We start from the raw sequence: 21,497 nt of genomic DNA, 5'->3' as shown, positions 1-21,497 counted from the left end.
CCGTGACCACCAAATACGGAGGATGCGGAAAGGTCAGGGAATGACCACCGCATATCTCCGGAGCAATATGGCCTTAGTTGCTAATGCTCCTAAAAACCAAATAACAAACTAACAAACAAGCAGATAAGCTTGCTCTATTTGTTTGACAATTCATGGTGTATTCAATAATAAGAAAAAGTGGGTGGGACATGCTGTATGAAGTAATGAAATTTTTGGATATGGCGTACATGTGGTAAGAATATACCCAGATCCTTGACATAACGTGGCCTCGACAATGCTCCCCGCATACAAACTACTCGGACTCCCTCCAGTCACTATCTGGCAGAGTAGAGGTAGCAAGATTATATACGCAAGCTCATCCGGAAGCCTCCTAGAGAGTTACCAATAGGTCCGGTCCGGTGTACTAACTAGCGGCCGGCCTGCGAAATCCGTTTTAGAGCTGTACCCTCGAAATGTAAGGAATATTGGATCTCGCCACGACGTTCATCATAACCTCAAAAGTCATCAATCATACTGCATGATGGAAGAGATAGGGAAGGGTTGACTGGAACTTAGCTCTAGAGACTAAACATGGGTTCCACCACTTCAAGCCTCCAATAAGCAAAGTGGTGGTATTTCACCAGTTGATGAGAGTCATCTTCCACCTAGTACCGCCTGGTAACATAGAGGGGCGGCGTTCCTCCATGTGGTGTGGGCGCCACACCTCGACCCCTGCTTTCGTTGGTTCACACCTAGGTGGTCACCCACCATGTACTTGTGCATGGGGGTTATACCCAGGATTACTAACAGTCCCACCATCGTGAAGGTGCAAGCAGAGGATTTGGCTTTCACAGACCGTCCGGACTTCGCCGAAATTGGGTCCACTTGACTTGAGTGTCACCCGAATATCAGTCCCATCAGCGTTTTAGACTCCCAGGTAGCAAGTACAGCTTGTCTGGCATATCTGAGAGAATATCTGTGACAACCTCAAGGACCTCTCTTTCACTCTCTGCGTTACTTTTCTTCCAAACAGCTGCTCACTCTGTATAAATTGCAAATCTGCCCTACCATGGAATATTGTTCCCACATCTGGGGAGGTGCCCCAAAAACCTCTCTCAGGCTTCTCGATTCCATTCAGAAAAGGGCAGTTAGGTTAATTAATGATTCATCTCTAACAGAGCCTCTCCACTCGCTGTCTCATATACATACTGTTTCTGCTGCATGCCTCTTCTACAGATACTTCTGTGGGCACTGTTCTTCTGAATTGGCCTCTATAATTCCAGCTCTCTCTCTCTCTCTCTCTCTCTCTCTCTTTCAAAACAGTTCGAACACATGCAGCCACCAGCCAAAATCCATTTACTGTCCAACTTCAAACTCACAGAACCAACTTTTCATGTTCCACGTTTATACATTCAACTGCCGTTTTCTGGAACAACCTTCCTTCATACATATTTCTTGAAAATCACAGTCTACAGAAGTTCAAGTCCAATATCAACAAATATCTTCTTTTGTCTTCTCAACCTCCAACCCAAGCACGGTACTAGTACCTCTTGTGTTTGGGGTTTACATTAAAAAAAAAAATGTTTTACGACATAATTCTTAAAAGTGTACTAATACATTGCGCATGTCATGTATAAGTAGTCATTTCTTAATATGTATATATTGATAAATTAATTGTTTTCAAATGTTAGAAAATTTATTCATTCCCACTTATTTTACCATATTTCTATTTTACCATACCCACTTTTACCATATTTCTGAATTTACATTATTTTTCATTGTTGAAAAGGTCATATTTCTTTATAACAAAATTTTTCAAGGGAAATGACGATTTCGTTGGATAGAGGTCTGACTGTATATATATATATATATGAAAGAACAAGATTATATCAATATGCTTGCCATTAGGGGCCCCTGGATGGTGAAAAATTTAAAGAATGAGTTATGAGTAACGTAGTAATTTTTTTTATTTCAGGAATCTTATGAGGTATTTAGCATTAGTAGAAGTGCACGAGGCAAGAAAGCAAGCTTATGCAGCATCAGCCAAAAAATAAAAAATAAAAAACTCCGATTTCACCCCTCCATTCATTCCAAATACATGTCCAGCTCACAGCCTTAAATTTATTTAGGCTATCAACTGCCACAACAAAAGATGGAAGTATGTGCCACCAATCAACTACCCACTGGCTAAAGACAAACTTCAGCACATATATCCTACAACTGTCTTTCCTCAATTTGAATTTATGCCCTCTCAGGTGATTATTCTGAGCAAGAAGAAAAATCCCATCAGCATTGAGCATGCTCAAACCATTCAAGCTTTATACACCTCAATCAGATCACCTCACAGGTGCCTAGTCTCCAAACACTGTAATCTGCAAAACTTAAGCCTTTCTTCATAAAAGCAACCCTTTGTTCCATTCACTAATCGTGTTACCCCTCTCTGCACTCATTCCAACAGCTCTACATCCTTCTTAAAATGAGGCCTCCAGACCTGTATACAGTACTCAAGGTGTGCCCTGACCATCGCCTTATACAAGAGGATAACCACCTCCTTATCCCTGCTAGAAAAATTCCTGTATATCATTGAGAAGACACCATGAGCTACTCTTGCAGACCATCTGCACTGCTCAGAAAACTTCATATCTGCCTGCACAATTACCCCAAGGTCCTTTTCATTCTCTACCACTGGCGCCTCCGTTGCCATGTGGGCAGGAGCAGCAGTGCGTAGCATATGCTTCTTGATTAGACTGGGGTTCGAGCCTGTGAGCCACCAAATACGGAGGATGTGGAAAAGCTCAGGGAATGACCACTGCATATCCCCGGAGCGATATGGCCTTAGTTGCTAATGCTTCTAAAAACCAAATAACAACAATATTCTCTACCACTGTCAGTGTAGTACCACAGAGTTGATACGTTACTCTGGGATTACTGCTTCCCATATGTAGTAATTTACATTTGTCAATGTTAAACTTCATTTGCCACCTCTCAGCCCGTCTGCTCAACTTTTCTAGATCCTGTTGCAGCAGCATACTGTCATTAAAAACTCTGCCAACCTGCGTATTGTCCGCAAACTTGAACATTAAGCCTGAAATACCATCATCAATATCATTTATAAATAGAGAAAACAACAATGGACCCAACACTGAACCCTGAGGGACTCCACTAATAACATTACTCCACAAAGAGCATTGTCCATTGATTACCACTCTGTCTTCTCCCACTCAACCATAGTCATTCTAGTCCGTAATCATTCTAGTTTTTAATGAAAATCATTTAACAAACATAATAGACTAAAATAAATACTAACAATCAGTACAGACAAAAATAAGTTTCACAACTCTGCTATCCTTTTAAAAGCACTAGTCCTTCCCATGCTGGAGTTTTGTTATATGAAATCCTCACAGACACAGAATTGCCAGAAAGAAAATGAAGTCCCAGCTTGAAATGGCAAAGGATTTTTATGACTTTTTGGAGACCACTGCTGAAGTATTATGACCACCTTTTTCCATACACTGAAACCTTTGGAAATAACAAAGAGAATTATGGATCTCAAGTTTCTGTACAACATAATAGTGATAATGTTGCACCGAAGCATATTTGCTCCACTGCTTCCAAATTAGATCTGCTACCATGTAAGATAACAATTACTAGAATAAGCCCACCTTAGAAACACAAAAACCAGGATGAGACCTAATTGGAAATATCTACATGACTTAGGAATTAATTAGAACAAACAGACTTTAAGACACTTAAGCAGAGACTGGCTTGATCTTCCTCTGCAATTCTGCTCAGACACGATAGGAGGGAGTATATGATGAGAGCCTTGTCAATCAAATCGGCCCTGGAGAGATTGTGCAAGGCTCGTGGGGTAGACATTTTTTAGCATGGCTTGTGCTTGTTAATAGGAGAGAGTGCTTCTACAGGGATGGGATACACTTAAACAATTATATGCTGATGTTATCGAGGCAGTGGTAGGTGGGCTGGAAAACTACTAGCTTGGGTGGATATACAGACTAATAGATTAACAGTAGCCGCTGGCAGAGATGAAAGTGATTCTTGAAATGCTTCTACTGGAACGAGCAGCAGCCCGGAAAAAGTAAATATATGGGCTGTGTTAGGGTAACTAGAGTAAGAACAGATGCATGTGTATTTGCATGTACACCAATTCTAGGAATTTAGTAAATAAATTTGATGAATTTGTTGATATTGTTGGGATATCAGAGACATGGTATCTCACAGATATAACAAATGCAAAATTGGAATTTGAGGGGTGCAATGTATACAGAAAGGACAGACAGGATAAGAAGAGAGGAGAGGTTATGCTGTTAGTTAAGAAACACATAAAATCTAAGGCAGTGCATCCAGTTGACATGGGATAGACAGTGCAGTGTTGTGTCAGTTTGGTGTAACATAAGCACAGGGAAAAGCAAAATTGAGAGCAGGAGTGTGTTATAGGTCTAATGACTCTGATGAGTAAAATGAACAAAGGCACAAGGAAACAGTGGGTGAGTAAATCAGATTGTATTATAATGGGGGATTTTAACTTCCAGATACTGACTGGAACTTGTGAGTTGGTCACTTGCACATTAGCAAGGCTTTTTTGAATTAACTGGATGATTGTTTTCTACAGCAGCATGTTCAAGATGCAACCAGAGAGAGTAATACACTTGATTCAATTATCAGCAGTGATTCTTCACACATTAAGTATCTGCAAATAAAGGAACCATGAGGTGGCAGTGATCACCAGTGTGCCAATGTGGGATTTACTCAAAGATGCAACTACCATCAGTGGTAAAGGGAAGGGTTTTTGTTTTCGTATAGGTGACTAGTGGTTCAGACAGTTTCTAAATTCTATACAGTGGACCAACTGATAATGCTACCAACAAAAAATTCTAAATGGGAAGCATTCAGAGAATTAATTTTGGAAGCTACTAGTCTTTTCATATTAACTAAGAAATATTGTTCAACGTTTAGATCTAAATGTATGTCAGATGAACTAATGGAAGAGAATAAAAATGCATGGGATGCATATAAACTATCAGGCGACACAGAAGCCTATGGTAGATATAAGCTTGTCTGTAATCAAGTCACAAAGAAGGTTAGACAGGCGAAGGCAAATTACGAGAAATCCTTCTCAAAAGATGCAAAGAAAAACAGCGAAGACTTCTTTACTTATGTAAACTCTAGAAGGAAAGAGATGAATAAGATTGGTACACTTAATATAGATGGTTTGACTATTGATGATCATGCTCAGGTAGCTGATTAACTGAATGAGTATTTTGCATATACATTCACACATGAGGAGTTATTCAAAGAGGGGAATACCAGAAGTTTATCAAACTCTAACAGGGATCTAAGTGATTTTGTAATAACTGAGAGCAAAGTGGAGGAGAAATTGTTGAAGTTAAACATAAGGAAGGCACCTGGGGGAATGGGATCTATCCAGTTATATTAAAGGAGGCAGCAAAGGATGTAAGCAAACCCTTAGCCATAATTATAGTTATTACTTCTTTGGATCCAGGAGAGGTTCCCATAGACTGGAGGTGTGCAAATGTACCTTCAAATTCACAATGGGGTTCAAAATTTGACACAAATAATTATAGACCTGTTAGTTTAACTTCTGTTCCAGGGAAAATAATGGAGTCACTGGTTAAAGAGGCGATACAGGATCACGTAGATAAGACAAAACAGCAGTAATAGTTCAGACACAGCATGGGTTTGTTAAGGGAAAGTCTTGTCTGACCAAATTGATTGGATACGACAATGTGGTCACAGAGGAACTGGATGCAAAAAAAAATTTTGATATCTCATATACAGTAAACCCTCAATTTAATAGACTAATAGGGGAGAAGGGGTGCCCGTTAATGCCAAAAGTCTGTTAAATCGAATGTAACCTGGTGTGGGGGGGGCATTTTTTATTGTTCTTAATATAAAAAAAAAAAGCTTTAATACAATATACAGTACTGTACAATATAAAATTATTGCAATTTGACCTTTGATTTGTACAACATAAAACTATGTTGCAATTTGACCTTTGATTTACGGATATCGGAAACAGTTTGTTTTTTTACACCGTAGATTTCACAAACACGTGCTACTGAGACACCTTGTTCTAATTTCTCTATTACCTATAATTTATGTGCCACATTTAAGTTTACACGCTTTGTTTTAACTCTCACTTGATGCCATTTTAAATTGTAAGGATTGCAAAATTATTTCTTAAACAAAGTCACAATTCAGAAATCACAGAAACACTCTGTATACAACCTGACCACACGTTAGCTTGAGGCAGACTGAGACTGAAACAAAGCGAGTCGGTAGACCTGCAGTTTAGTGTCCGGAGTCACGTTCAACTCGCAAGTCACCGCCTACTCTTTACGGTTATCTATAATCTGGGAAAACAACTATTTGAACGTGTTTTCAGAAAGAATAAAAAACAATTTCCTGACACAATTTCCTGAATTTGATTATAAAAATAAAAGTAGGTAATTATCAAAACGATAATGGAAATAGGTAATTATTATTAATTTCTAATTAATAATAACACGGAAGTTTTGTATAACCTAAAACAAAATAATATGGTCAAGATTAATATGTACATTACTGTATTGTTTGTCCAGTCTGTTAAATCTGAAATCCGTTATATCGGGGTTCGGGGTCCATTAAATCAAAGGTTTACTGTACTTGGATTTCAGGAAAGCTTTTGATACGGTGGCACACGGAAAACTACTGTACAAATTGGAGCAGTATGGCATTAAGGGAAGGTGCTACAATGGATCAAAGAATGTTTGAGTGGGAGAAGACAAGAGTGGTTATTAATGGACACTGCTCTTTGTGGACTAATGTTATTAGTGGAGTCCTCTAGGTTTCAGTGTTGGGCCCATTGTTGTTTTTGGCATTTATCAATGATATTGATGAAGGCATAATAGGCTTAATGTCCAAGATTGCAGATGATACGAAGGTTGGCAGAGATGTTAATGACACTAAAGATAGTATGCTACTGCAACAGTATCTAGAGAAATTAAGCAGATGGGCTGAGACGTAGCAACTGAAGTTTAACACTGACAAATGTAGAGTACTGAATGGGGTAGCATTTACCCCAGATTAACATATCAACTGTGTGGAACTACACTAAGCGTAGTGGAGAATGAAAAAGACCTGGGGTAATTGTGCAGTCAGATATGAAGTTTTGTGAGCAGGGCAGACAGTCTGCAAGAGTAGCTCATGGTGTCTTGTCAATGATATACAGGAATTTTTCTAGCAGGGATAAGGAGGTGATTACCTGCTTGTATAAGGAAATGGTTAGGCCACACCTTGAGTATTGTATACAGGTCTGGAGGAATCATTTTAGGAAGGATGTAGAGCTGCTGAAAAGAGTACAAAGAAAGCAACGAGATGACTGGGCTAGCCAGGTGGGTAAAGTGCCTGTCTGACAACCCAAAGGTCGCAGGTTCGAATCCTGCCTCGGGCTTGGATCAGAGTAAAATGCAAAAACTTTGGGAGGTGGATTATAGCCACAGAAGCTGATGCGCCAACAACTAACAACAGAAAAAAAAAAAAAAAAATCAACGAGATTGGTGAGATGGTTGCTTTTACGAAGAAATGCTTAAGTTCTGCAAATTGCAGTGTCTGGTGACTATGCACCTGAGAGGTGATATGTTTGAGGTGTATAATGCCTTGAATGGTTTGAGCAAGCTCAATGCTGATGGGATTCTTTCTCTTGTCCAGATTAATTGTCTGAGGGGACGAAATTTCAAATTGAGGAACGACAGTTGTAGAATAATTGTGCAGAAATTTGCCTTTAGACAGAGGGTGTATGATTGCTGGAACAAACTTCCACCTTTTGTTGTGGAAGTTGACAGCTTATTTCAAGACAGAACTAGAGAAACATTTGGAGTGGATAGATAGGTGAAATGGGAAGGGTTTTTTTTGGCTGATGCTGAATAAGCTTGCTTTCTTGCATCATATGTCTCTACTAATGCTAATTAACTATATAGTATTGGTGTAAATTAACTATATAGTATCGGTGTTAACCCATAAACTTGAACTACATATGTAGCATTGTGGGCATCGTTTTAATTGTATTTCATATTGTGGTTGCCTTCACAACAAGATAGCTGCTATTGCATTACTTCAAATAAATAACGCTTCTCTAGTAGAGAAGACTACTGTTATTTATTTTCAGCGGTACCACCACCCAGACGATCGTTTCGAAGCTATTGGGCTTCATCATCAGTGGGTGGGCAGGTACCCAGGTAATACAACAAGCCATCACAGTTGTGAAGTTATATCCACAATAAGAGAGATGCCAAAAGGGTGTGGTGGTAATGTAATTGAAAATGAAATGCACAGGGCATAATCCTTATGGGTTTTGATAATTAACTATATAGTATTGGTGTCCACAATTATATCCACAATATGAGAGATGCCTTTTGGCATCTCTCATATTGTGGATATAACTTCGCAACTGTGATGGCTTGTTGTATTACCTGGGTACCTGCCCACCCACTGACGATGAAGTCCAATAGCTTCGAAATGATAGTCTGGGTGGTGGTACCACTGAAAATAAATAACAGTAGTCTTCTCTACTACAAAAGCGTTATTTATTTGAAGTAATGCAATAGCAGCTATCTCATTGTGAAGGCAACCACAATATGAGATACAATTAAAACGATGCCCACTACACTACATACATAGTTCAAGTTTATGGGTTAACTATGGTGTATTTACACCGATACTATATAGTTAATTATCAAAACCCATAAGGATTATGCCCTGTGCATTTCATTTTCAAAATATATTACCACCACCTTTTGGCATCTCTCTTATTGTGGATATAACTTCGCAACTGTGATGGCTTGTTGTATTACCTGGGTACCTGCCCACCCACTGATGATGAAGCCCAATAGCTTCGAAACGATCGTCTGGGTGGTGGTACCGCTGAAAATAAATAACAGTAGTCTTCTCTACTAGAGAAGCGTTATTTATTTGAAGTAATGCAGTAGCAGCTATCTCGTTGTGAAGGCAACCACAATATGAGATACAATTAAAACGATGCACACTACTCTACATACGTAGTTCAAGTTTATGGGTTAACTATGGTGCATTTACACCGATACTATATAGTTAATTATCAAAACCCATAAGGATTATGCCCTGTGCATTTCATTTTCAAAACTAATGCTAATGTACTACATCAGATACAATGATATACTGGTTTTGCTGCTTCATGCATAATACTACATATTACCTCATGGCTTTATTTACGTCACACAATTTTATATACAGTGCATTCAACAAAAAAAAGTTATGTGAGACCTACAAGTAGCTTGGAACACAACATGCATTGATTAAGAAAATTTAAACGAAGTTAGGCCACCTTTGATTTTATCCCATCAGTGGACATACTAAGTTCAACTAGTTCAGCATAGCATGTGTGTTTCTCTATTATTGGAAGTGAGGTCATCAGTACATTTTTTTTAAATAATAACAATAAAAATGTCTATGGAATAGTCCACCATTCTTTCTTGAAAGCAGTAGAAATCTGAGCAGCCTGAATTCCAACACTAGAGAGGGCCTTCTAGTATACAGGATCCAACATACTACTGGAATAAAGAACAGAATTAAACTGCTCCATTCAGATTAATTTTTGCCTTTTCTCTAATACTACTGAGTTCAGAATTCAGTACAATAGCATGCTTCCCCCCCCCCTGCTATGGATTAATATATATGCAGAAAACTTTTCATCAAGTTCTGACAAAATGCCTATGGCAAGGTACACCATTCTTTCTTGAAAGCAGCAGTGGGCTGTCGAACACTGCAGAGGGCCTTGTGGCACACTATGATTCCCCCTTTCTTCACATTTGAAATCAGATTTTTAAAACTGGTAGGGTTTAAAAAAAATTAATGGAAATCCAGTGAGATTACTCTACTTCTTTGATACAAGTCCAAACACAAATGTTTCTATATATAATATTATAAAGTAACATAGCTGTGTTACTTCATAGTATTATATACAGGACACAACAGCATGAGACAATGGACCTATCATGTGGTAACCCTACTAACAAGTTGCAGAAGGTGGAATAATTATATGGTAAGATGCTTAAATGGCATGAATTGCATTACACTTAAATGTTTGAAAGAACAACAAAATGCTACTACATATTTAAGAAATTTATCAATTACTCTGAAACGAGTACCAGTATGCTATTAAGTAAAAACTAACTGGTATTTCTAATAATTTCTTTTACTTTCTTTGCAATCATTTTTAAAATTATATCTTAATCCCACGAGCAGGTAAACCAAAAAATAAATTTAAAAAAAGTTATATTTTCATGTACACTTAATATATTGCACACACCCTTCAGGGGTTTTTTTTTTTTTTTTTGAAGGGGGGAAAATAGCTTAAAATTATGAACTTTAATGCCTTGTTTTATTTTAACATTATAATGGGTTTCTTAAATTAAAAACAATTTTAAAATGAACTATAAAATGAAAGGGGCCACTAGTGCAATTTATGTAAACCTGCTTGTGCAACTATTTTTGAGCAGATGCACCAAAATAGTCTATAAAAGTGTACCTCCATGATTAGGCACACTTGGTATGGAATGTACCAGCAGTGAAAATATACTTTTTATATGGTTTTTCTATAACCCACTTCTCCAATTCTAACACAATCAATGATGTAGGCCAAAAGTAATATAATGATGTAAGTCAATTCAATACTGGAGTAATATTAAAATTCATACTAATGTCACACTTTAATGGATATTTAATTTTTAAGTTTTTTTTTTTTTTTTTGCACATTTTACTAGGGCATGCCAGCCCAAGGGTTAAACTTGATTATGAGATACTTACTTTGATGCTTGTCTGCTAACATAATTAAAGACCCAGAAATATCCCTTCTTCGGTAAAAACACATTACTTTGGCTTCGACATTTCCATTTGGTGTCTATACAAATTTAAAATTTCAGAGATTCAGAAAACAACAAGACATTCTTTAGAGGTCCTTAAATAGTAATAAATAGCACATTACCATGTTTTTTTGTTGTTTTTTTAAACTTCACCTCATATAAAACTGAAAAGGCAAGAATATTAGATTTATTTTTTCACATCAAAAACATTTAAATACTGAGTAATATACTTTTATCAAATAAAAGGTCAACTAATATTACTCGCTATATCCAAAGTCAGATTCCATATTCAATCACCACTCCATTTATTATATAAATATATATATAATAACAAGTATAATGTAAAAACAAGTATAATATTAAATTTGAAAACTCTTTTATTTGGATTTTTAAGACTAACTACATGTAGCCTTATATGGTTTTATCAGTAATTTTAATTGGTACTCTTTTTGACAAACAAACAAACAAAATTGGAAATCATTACACACTATCATCTATATTACTCATCCTGCCATGGCAATGTAACAACAGATTTATTACATGCATATTACAAATGCTTTGCAAAGTCCTTCTTCAGCATAGATTAAGCTTGGGGCAGACAGTATGCTAAAGCAGCAGATTATAGGGCGCCTCCGTAGCCAGGTGGGAAGAAGCAGCAGTGCGTAGCACACGCTTCTTGATTAGACCGGGGTTCGAACCCATCACCACCAAATACGGAGGATGCGGAAAGGTCAGGGAATAACCACCGCATATCCTGGAGCAATATGGCCTTAGTTGCTAATGCTCCTAAAAACCAAATAACAAACAAACAGCAGATTATAGAGATACCAGTTGAACAGAAAAAGGTTCCATAACTATACATGGGAAGAGCTACTGAATAGGTTCATAAATACTGGATTAATATCCAGTATTTATGAACAACTCCTTGATTTCCTGATGCACCTATAAGCAGATGATTGTCAGACACCTCAGGCAAAATGGATGCCAGATTACAGTGTGGAGAAGAGTGAATCTGTAAAGACAAAAGGAAAGTTATAGCCTTTTCCAGACTGGCTGAGTTATTCAAGTCTTGTGCAAGGGTTGCATCATCCCCCCCCACCAAAACCAGGATGCTTTTCAAGTTTTTAAACAACAGAATATACAAGAAAACACAATTTATGAACACCACATAACGTTAGAGGCTTTGGTGAAAATGAAAAAGCAATTTATATGAAAGATTACCCAATCATGCAGCTTATTTGGGCATGCACTAAAAGGTAACCAGTTATGTAATTTGGAGAATATTTGATATAAGCATATTTTGGTATAAACATAAGCATATAATTATTATTATTATTAATAGTGAAATGTTGCAAGGTAGCCTGAGGCTTATGCTGCACCAGGGGAAAAAAAAAGTTCAGGAGTTACCCTGAGAGAGAGAGAGAGAGGAGAGAGAGAGAGAGAGAGAGAGAGAGAGAGAGAGTCAAAAGTAGAAGGGAATCACCAAGAAAGAGAAGAATGATGATATCCAGCTCGCGACCCTGGGTATGCCAAGCTCATACTCACCAGATGTGAGCCCCTAGATTTTAGAATCAGTGTGGGAGGGAGGGATCATGCCCAGCACTGTTGTTTGATTTTGGCTTATAAATGCTGAAATTTTCTGGAAGTCATTTCCAAAAGTGATGAAATCAAAGCAAGTTATACATTAATAAATCTAGAAGATAGCTTTATATAAAAAGTGATGAGAATTTTCAGAATTTTTTACAATTTTTTAAAAAAAATTCTGATTTGATTTTTGAAATAATTTTACTCTAATATTAAACAACCAAATCAAAATAAACAAGTTAGGTATTGAATAGGGCTTGCATAAAACTGAAAAATTTCAAAACCAAGTTTAGCATTAGCATTAGTAGAGGCATATGATGCAAGAAAGCAAGCTTATTCAGCATCAGCCAAAAAAAAAAAAAAAAAAAACCCACTCCCATTTCACCCCTCCGTTCGTTCGAAATACCTGTCCAGTTGAGCTTTAAATTTGTTTAGGCTATCAACTTCAACAACAAGTGATGGAAGTCGGTTCCACCAACCAACCACCCGCTGGCCAAAGGCAAATTTCCGCACATCTATCCGACATCCGTCCTTCCTCAATTTGAATTATGCCCTCTGAGGTGATTATTCTGAGCAAGATGAAGAATCCCATTGGCATTGAGCATGCTCAAACCATTCAAAGCCTTATACACCTCTATCAGATCACCTCGCCGGTGCCTAGTCTCCAGGCTCTGTAATTTGCAAAACTTAAGCCTTTCTTCGTAAGAGCAACCCTTTGTTCCATTTACTAATCTTGTTGCCCTTCTCTGTACCCGTTCCAGCAGCTCTACATCCTTCTTGAAATGAGGCCTCCAGACCTGTATACAGTACTCAAGATGTGGCCTAACCATTGCCTTATACAAGGGAATAATCACCTCCTTATCCCTGCTAGAAAAATTCCTGTATATCATTGACAAGACACCATGAGCTACTCTTGCAGCTCGTCTGCACTGCTCAGAGAACTTCATATCTGCCTGCACAATTACCCCCAGGTCCTTTTCATTCTCCACCACTGTCAGTGTAGTACCGCAGAGTTGATACGTTGCTCTGGGGTTACTGTATCCCATATGTAGTACTTTACATTTGTCAATGTTAAACTTCATTTGCCACCTCTCAGCCCATCTGTTCAACCTTTCCAGATCCTGTTGCAGCAGCATAGCGTCAGTAGTGTCCTTAACGACCCTGCCAACCTTTGTATCATCTGCAAACTTGGACATTAAACTTGATATCCCATCATCAATATCATTCATAAACACCGAAAACAACAACGGACCCAACACTGAACCTTGAGGAACTCCACTAATAACATTAGTCCACGTTGAGCAGTGTCCATTGATTACCACTCTCTGTCTTCTGCCACTCAACCATCCCCTTATCCATAGCAGCAATTTGCCTCCAATGCCACACTGCTCCAATTTGTGCAGCAGTCTTCCATGTGCAACAGTATCGAAAGCCTTTCTAAGATCCAAATATATAATATCAAAGTTATTCCCTGCATCCAGTTCTTTTGTGACTACATCATAGTATCCAATCAAATTGGTCAGGCAAGACCTGCCGTTAACAAAACCATGCTGCGTCTGAGCTATAACGGAATTCTTGTCTAGATGATCCTGCAGTGCTTCTTTAACCAGTGCCTCCATTAATTTACCTGGAACAGAAGTTAAACTAACAGGTCTATAATTACTTGTGTCAGCCTTTGATCCTCCTTTGTGAATTGGGGTTACATTTGCACATCTCCAGTCTATGGGTACCTCCCCTGAGTCCAAAGAAGCTCTCATAATTATGGCTAGGGGTTTGCATACTTCCTTTGCTGCCTCCTTTAATATAACTGGATAGATCCCATCCACCCCAGGTGCCTTTTTTATGTTTATCCTCAACAATCTCTCCTCCACTTTCCTCTCAGTTATTACAAAATCATCCAGCTCACTGCCAATGTTTACTTTACCTACATCATTCTCCTTCCTGAATAACTCCTCATGCGTGAATGTAGATGCAAAATACTCGTTTAGATTGTTAGCCACCTGAGCAGGATCCTCAACTGTTGAACCATCAATATCCAGTGGACCAATCTGATTCATCCCTTTCCTTCTCAAGTTCAAGTATGTAAAGAACTCTTTTCTGTTTTTCTTTGCATCCTTTGCCAATGATTTTTCGTAGTCTGCCTTTGCCTGCCTAATCTCCTTTGTGACTTGGTTACAGACCAACTTATATCTATCATAGGCTTCCATGTCACCCATTAATTTGTATGTATCCCATGCATTTTTCTTCTCTGCCACATGTCTCATTAGTCCATCTGACAACCATTTAGGCCTAAACCTTGAACAATATTTCTTAGTTGGTATGTAAAGCCTGGTAGCCACCAAGATTAGTTCCTTGAATGCTTCCCATTTTGAGTTTGCTGTTGGTAACATCATCAGTTGGTCACACTGTATAGAATTTAAATACTGTCTCAGACCATCATAGTCGCCTTTACGAAAACAAAAACCCTTCCCTTTACCTCTGATGGTAGTTACCTCCTTGAGTAAATCCCACTTCAACACACTGTGATCACTGCCACCTAGTGGTTCATTTATCTGCAGGTTCTTAATGCATGAAGAATCACTACTGATTATCAGATCAAGAGTATTGCTCCCTCTTGTTGCCTCACGAACATGCTGATGTAGAAAACAATCATCCAATAAATCCACAAAAGCCTTGCTAGTGTGCGAGTGACCAACCCACAAATTCCAGTCAATATCTGGGAAATTAAAATCCCCCATTATAAGACTCTCTGATTTACTGGCCCACTCTATTTCCCTGTACAATATCTTATTATACTCATCAGAGTCATTAGGCCTATAACACACTCCTACTCTCAATTTTGATTTCCCTATGCTTATGTCACACCAAACTGACTCGACACTGCCCTGTCCATCGATGTCGACTGGCTTCACTTCCTTGGACTTTATGTGTTTCTTAATTAATAGCATAACCCCTCCTCCCCTCCTGTCCTGTCTATCCTTTCTATACACATTGTATTCCCCAAATTCCAGTTCCGCATTACTTATATCTGTGTGACACCACGTCTCTGATATCCCAACAATATCTGCCTTTGATGTTTTGAGCAATACCTCAAATTCATCAAATTTATTTACCAAACTCCTAGCATTGGTGTACACGCAGGTATACATGCACCTGTTTCTATTCTTAGCTACCCTAACACAACCCATGTGTTTACTTGTGTTTAACCGAAGTTTACTCTTAAAACCGGTTTTAAAACTGATTTTCTCAGACGTAGGGAAAATAATTAAAAGCTTATAACATAGGTATTTATTTTATCTTGAGTAGATTGTACAAATCATAATCAAATCTTTTAAACAAAATCTATCACCTCTTATAGTAAAAAAAATAAAAAAATTAAAATGCTCCAAAAAAGTAACCAGCTTGAGATTATACAAAATTACAAATTGTATTCAAATCCTTTGAATAAAAACTATCTTCTTGTATAGTAAACAAAAAAATAATAAGCCCTATAATAATAATAATAAATAAATAAAAATAATGTGAAAAAAAAACCAGCTTGGGGAAATTACTTTACTATTTATTGCTCAGCTTTTTTCTGAAAATGATCCTTTAAAAAACACAGTATATTAAGCATTTTTCCTAATAGACTTGACCTTATTTTTGTGTTAAAGAGACCAGTGATCAAAAACACTCTCTCAGATTGGACACTTGTTGGTTTAATGGTCAGCAGTGCTCTATAGACTTTCTCCAGCTTTTCACTTCTACTACTAGTTGCCTCCAAAATTTTAAATTCTTTGCTGATTTTCAATTCACTTGGATATTTTGAAGGCTCTTCAGTTAATCCCTTTATTACACTATCATACTCTCGCATGAGTGTATCTCCAACATCGGATCTAGACGAGTCTTTGTTTTCTTCTAAAAAAACAGTTCGTTTATTTTCAGTTTCTTCATTCAATGCTAAGACTCCTTCGGAATGTTTTGCAAATAATTTCTGATAAATCTCTTCAGTATGCTTTTTCAAAACTTGCTTATATTTGCAAATAAAGAATACACACCCAAATCCAAAACTAATCAAGATTTATGATGTCTATTGCTTCTTAGAAAATAAATTTAGAAGTCTCTATGTTCCTAAAAGAGATAACAATAGATGAAAGCTTGATGCTGTACAAAGGAAGGCTCGGTTGGGTGCAGTACATGCCATTGAAGCGTTCAAGGTTTGGCATAAAGTATTATATGCTGTGTGAATCCAAAAGTGGCTATGTGTGGACTTTTATAATATATGTAGGAAAAGGTACAGAAATAGATCCAGACTTTATTGGTCTTCCAATGTCTATGCAAGTGGTTTTGACTCTCATAAAGCCTCTGTTTAGAAAAGGATATTGCCTCGCAGTTGACAATTATTATACCAGTTCCCAATTAGCTGATATTCTCATCACCAAGAAAATTGATGTCTATGGTACAGTGAGACTAAACAGAAAGGAAATGCCTAAAATGCTGAAGAAGGAAAAGCTGAAAAGGTAAGAAGCTGCTGCTTTTCAAAGAGGGAAAGTCATGGCCTTATGTTGGAAAGATAAAAAAAGATGTATCATTGTTATCTACGGTCCATAATCTTTCTCGGGAAGAAATTGAAACTCGAACAGGAATGGTGAAAAGACCCAAAATAGTTTTTGTGACTAAAACTTTTCCATGGGAGGTGTAGATAAAGTTCACCAGCATTTGGCAAACTATCCCCTGACCAGGAAATGGATTAAAAAATACTACAGGAAGGTTTTCTTTCAGCTAATGGACTTAGCTGTGTGGAATTCATTTCTACTGTATAAAGCCACGATTTCAGATTACCAAAAAGCTCTTTCACCCTGAATTTCAGATTGGGCCTGATTGATGAACTTATCAAGAAATATCACCCGCAAATTCCACCAGTTAGAAAGGGAAGACCGTCCTCAACATCCTACCCAACTTGCTATTCACCAGGCCATTACCCCATTGCTATTCCACCAACTGAGAAATTTCCAACTAGAACTTGTCAGGTATGCTCCAAAAAAGTGGGGAAAAAATGGCAAGAAAATTCGAAAGGACACATGCTGTGTGAAACTGACCTTTGCATCACTCCTTGCTTCAAAGACCTACCACACCAAGTAAAATTACTGTTTGTTTTCATGAAATGCCATTTTTTTTTTATGCAATACCTTTTTTTATGGAATTCAATTTGTCTTTCAGGGAATAAAGTAAGTTTGCATTTTTTTGTGTTTTTCTGTTCCTTTCTTTTAGCTCAAGTTCTAATTTATTAAAAAATGTGTATAATTTGCACACTTCTTGGCATACACAAGATAACTCGGGATAGCCCAAATGGGTTAATTACTCCCGTGTATTTTCTACTAAAAAATTTATAAAAAACAAAAAACTAGACAATGATATTCGCATGATGCATACTTTTAATCTGTAAAATAAAAAAAGTCGATCCGTTATGGCACATTTTCATGAAAAAAATGTTCTGGGAAGGGGTTAATCAAAATTTTCAATGGTAAAGCTTCAATAAATGGTAGAGCTTCAATGGAAATCTTTCAATTCTGCTCTACCATGATGGAATGGGCATAAGTCCACTCTATCAAGCTAGGCAGAAATGCAGTATAATCCTTCATTTTAAAAGACCTCGATTTAACAAACTTCAGATATAATGGGGAAGTGTCCTTTCACCCAAATGCATACTTTTAATCTGTAAAATGCAAACCTAAATGCAAACATGCATACTTTTAATCTGTAAAATAAAAAAAATCGATTCCACTATGGCACATTTTCAGGAAAAAAATGTTCCAGGAAGGGGTTAATCAAAGTTTTCAATGGTGAAGCTTCAATAAATGGTAGAACTTGAATGGAAATCTTTCAATTCTGCTCTAGCATCATGGAACAGGCATAAGTCCATTCTATCAAGCTAGGCAAAAATGCAGTATAATCCTTGATTTAAAATACCTCAATTTAACAAACTTCGAATGTAATGGGGAAGTGCCTCGGCACTTCCCATTATATGGAAAATTCCTGGCTACGCGCCTTTTTTCGATAATTGGTAAAATCATAATAAATAATAAGTACAGTCAGATCTCTGTTAAACAAACTTCTTTATATTGAATTTTTCTATTTAGAGATAAATGTTTTCTTTTTGCCTAATTTTTTTAGAATTCGCTAAATAGAATTTTATTCTTTACCGAATTTTTTTAGAATTTTTTTATTTCTTCATTTTATGGAAACGAAATATTTCTTCGTTTGTAGAATGAAGAAAATTTTCCATATAACAACTGCATTACGAGACTTAACCGGGTACACATCATTCACACCCATGGCCTTCAAGCAAGCAATAGTGCTGTTGTTACGCCCGAATTAAAAGATAAAGAGATTACCGTTTGCAACTCAGTGGGACCCTTAAAACATTATCCGACTATCTGTCCCACATACCGAGAAGTCGAGCTAGTCAACTACTTTCTATGTATCCATAGCCAGTGGGCAGACCAAGGTGTATTGAACATTCGGACAATAGGCTCTGGTCAACCTTCTATTGTAAGCACCCTGTTAGAGATTTAGAAGAGAGTGGTTTTCCTTTATCCAGACAAGTGGTCATCTGTTGTTTCGAGGAAGTGAAACGGCACCGTTTCAAAGCTATTGGCCTATCATCGAGCAAAATATGAGATACAGAGGAAATGATACCTCCCACACTACTATTGTAGTTTTTTCTTAAGAGTTATCTATGGTGTATCCACATCGATATTATGTAAATATAAAACTCTTACTCTTAACATATTATGCCTTGTTGTATTTAGTTATTTTAAATATTACTATACAAACCTTTTGGCATCTCTCATATTGTGTGATTATCTTCACAACTGGGTCATTGTGTCTGCAATACCAGGGTACCTGCCCACCCACTGATGAAAGGCCAACAAGCCTTGAAACGGTCACCAGGGGGAGCCTGATATTCACGGAGCTTGAGAATAGGTAACAACAGTCTTCTCTACTGGGGAAGCATTGCCTATTCAAGGAGTTTTTGAATGGTGCGAGTAGAAGGAGTTACTGTCCCTTTCATTCTTCTACACCGTTACTTTTATTCTTCCACCCCTACTATAACTTTCCCTCTACTTTTCGCTTTTCTAAGTCTAATAGGGACAAGTGGATAGTAGAATTATTATCCCACACATATACAAACAAGCTTTGAAATGGTACCGTCTGGGTGATGGTGTCCAACGAGAATAAGTAACAATAGTCTTCTCTATTAATGAAGCATTACTTATTTGAAGTAGTGCAATACCATGGCAACTCATTGTGAAGGACGAGCACAATATGAGGTAGAGAGGAAATTATGCCTCCACGCTACTATCGTAGTTTTTTCTTAAGAGTGATCTATGGTGTATCCACTTCGTACTTTTGTTGCCAAGAAATTAATAAATTCATTCTGAATTTCTGGAGATAAATAATTAGTGTGGTGTTTAATATGAGATTCCAGAACATGTTTCATATCGACGTCAAATTGGCTGACAAATTTTATAGTTTAAAAATACGCCACAATTTTTTTCTTTGGTATCGATATTACTAGCATGTCCACGAAATGCCAAATTATTTTCAGCACAGAACAATATACATTTAAATATTATTTTCAATATATGACGCCATTTCGAAATTTCGCTTCTTAGTGCTGCTTGTGCAGCATCGTCAATTAGTCCACCTTTTTGAAGACCCTTTTCTAATAATTTCCATTTTGTGAAATTGTTTATGCATTGTAATGAATTCTCATGAAAAAGAATGTTTGGATTTAGATGTTTCCAATCCTTAAATCCATCTGAGCTGCAAAATGGAACATTATTTGTGTCAGATACAAATAAGAGGCAAGGAAAACAATATACTGCATCTTTGTTTTTTCAATAAAATAACCATTTCCTCTCTTTTTTTTTTTCAATACCTTCATTTTTGTATTTCCACGAATTATTGAAACATCTGCCATTAGTAACAGGATACGTATTTAGGACTATATGTTCGGGACCGTGTTGCACCATAAAAGATCTATTTTTGTGGGCATTAAACTTCCTTGTGGTCGGATAATTAAATTTCAGACTTACATGTTCCATGTTAATATTATTGCTGCCATCATTTTCTTCTGCCAACTGTTGTGGTATTGTCCACACTTTCTAATTCTTTTAAAATGACTTCAACTGTTTGAGCTTTTTCTTGGACTTCCATTCCAGTGGCATCATCATTCGTTTCATCTTCATTCGAATCATGTTCGTTTTCTTTGTCACTTTCAGGTTTGGAGTGGCTTATTGTAAGCCAATTTTGTAAACTAGAGGAATGTTTTTATTTCTTCTAATTTTCTCTTTATGCAGTCTTTCTACGTGGTACTGACGTTCACTTTTATCTGTTGATGGCATGTCTAAAATTAATTTGGCCTTTATTGTTTTATTTAAATTATAAATCACAATATTCACGATTACCTATTTATATAGCAATCACAAAAACACTATAACTTATAACTTATTCAGTTTGTACACAATGCTTGAATTGCGAACTACTATGTTATTGTTATTTCGGTTTTTTTTAGGAACATTAGCAACTAAGGCCATATTGCTCCGGGATATGCGGTGGTCATTCCCTGACCTTTCCGCATCCTCCGTATTTGGTGGTGACGGGCTCGAACCCCGGTCTAATCAAGAAGAGTGTGCTACGCACTGCTGCTCCTTCCCACCTGGCTACGGAGGCGCCCGAACTACTATGCATTCAAGCATGAGCTGATGAAGCAATCGCCTGATTGGTCCCTTCAAAGTTACATTCTGGACAGCAAATAGATCTATGATGCTATGCAGTATGTACTCAGATGTAAGGATGCATGCAGGCTTGAATCACCGTGTGAAAATTAATTTTCACCCTCCCTGTGCTGTCATCTTGATTCAACATCATCGAGTGGCGCCATTTCGTCAGCTAGCCTCGGGTGTCGAAATAGCTTGACATTGTACTGATGTAGTCTGTCAGTGGCACCCTTCTCCTCTCGGTACCCTTGGT

General features: G+C 37.3%; 1 protein-coding gene across 1 annotated transcript in view; it reads right to left on the bottom strand.

Moving 5' to 3' along the window:
- Positions 1 to 21,497, bottom strand: part of LOC150077092 (metastasis-associated protein MTA3-like) — a 512,540-nt gene that overhangs the window by 391,611 nt on the left and 99,432 nt on the right. The window contains exon 3 of the mRNA XM_090386731.1: positions 10,840 to 10,933. Coding sequence (XP_090242857.1) covers positions 10,840 to 10,933 — 94 coding nt within the window. The remainder of the gene's footprint in view (positions 1 to 10,839; positions 10,934 to 21,497) is intronic.

Source organism: Mastigoproctus giganteus, chromosome 12, assembly GCF_048544385.1.
Source record: "Mastigoproctus giganteus isolate SK-2022 chromosome 12, ASM4854438v1, whole genome shotgun sequence".
Lineage (NCBI taxonomy): Eukaryota > Metazoa > Arthropoda > Arachnida > Uropygi > Thelyphonidae > Mastigoproctus > Mastigoproctus giganteus.
This window is presented reverse-complemented; position numbering and strand designations above follow the sequence as displayed.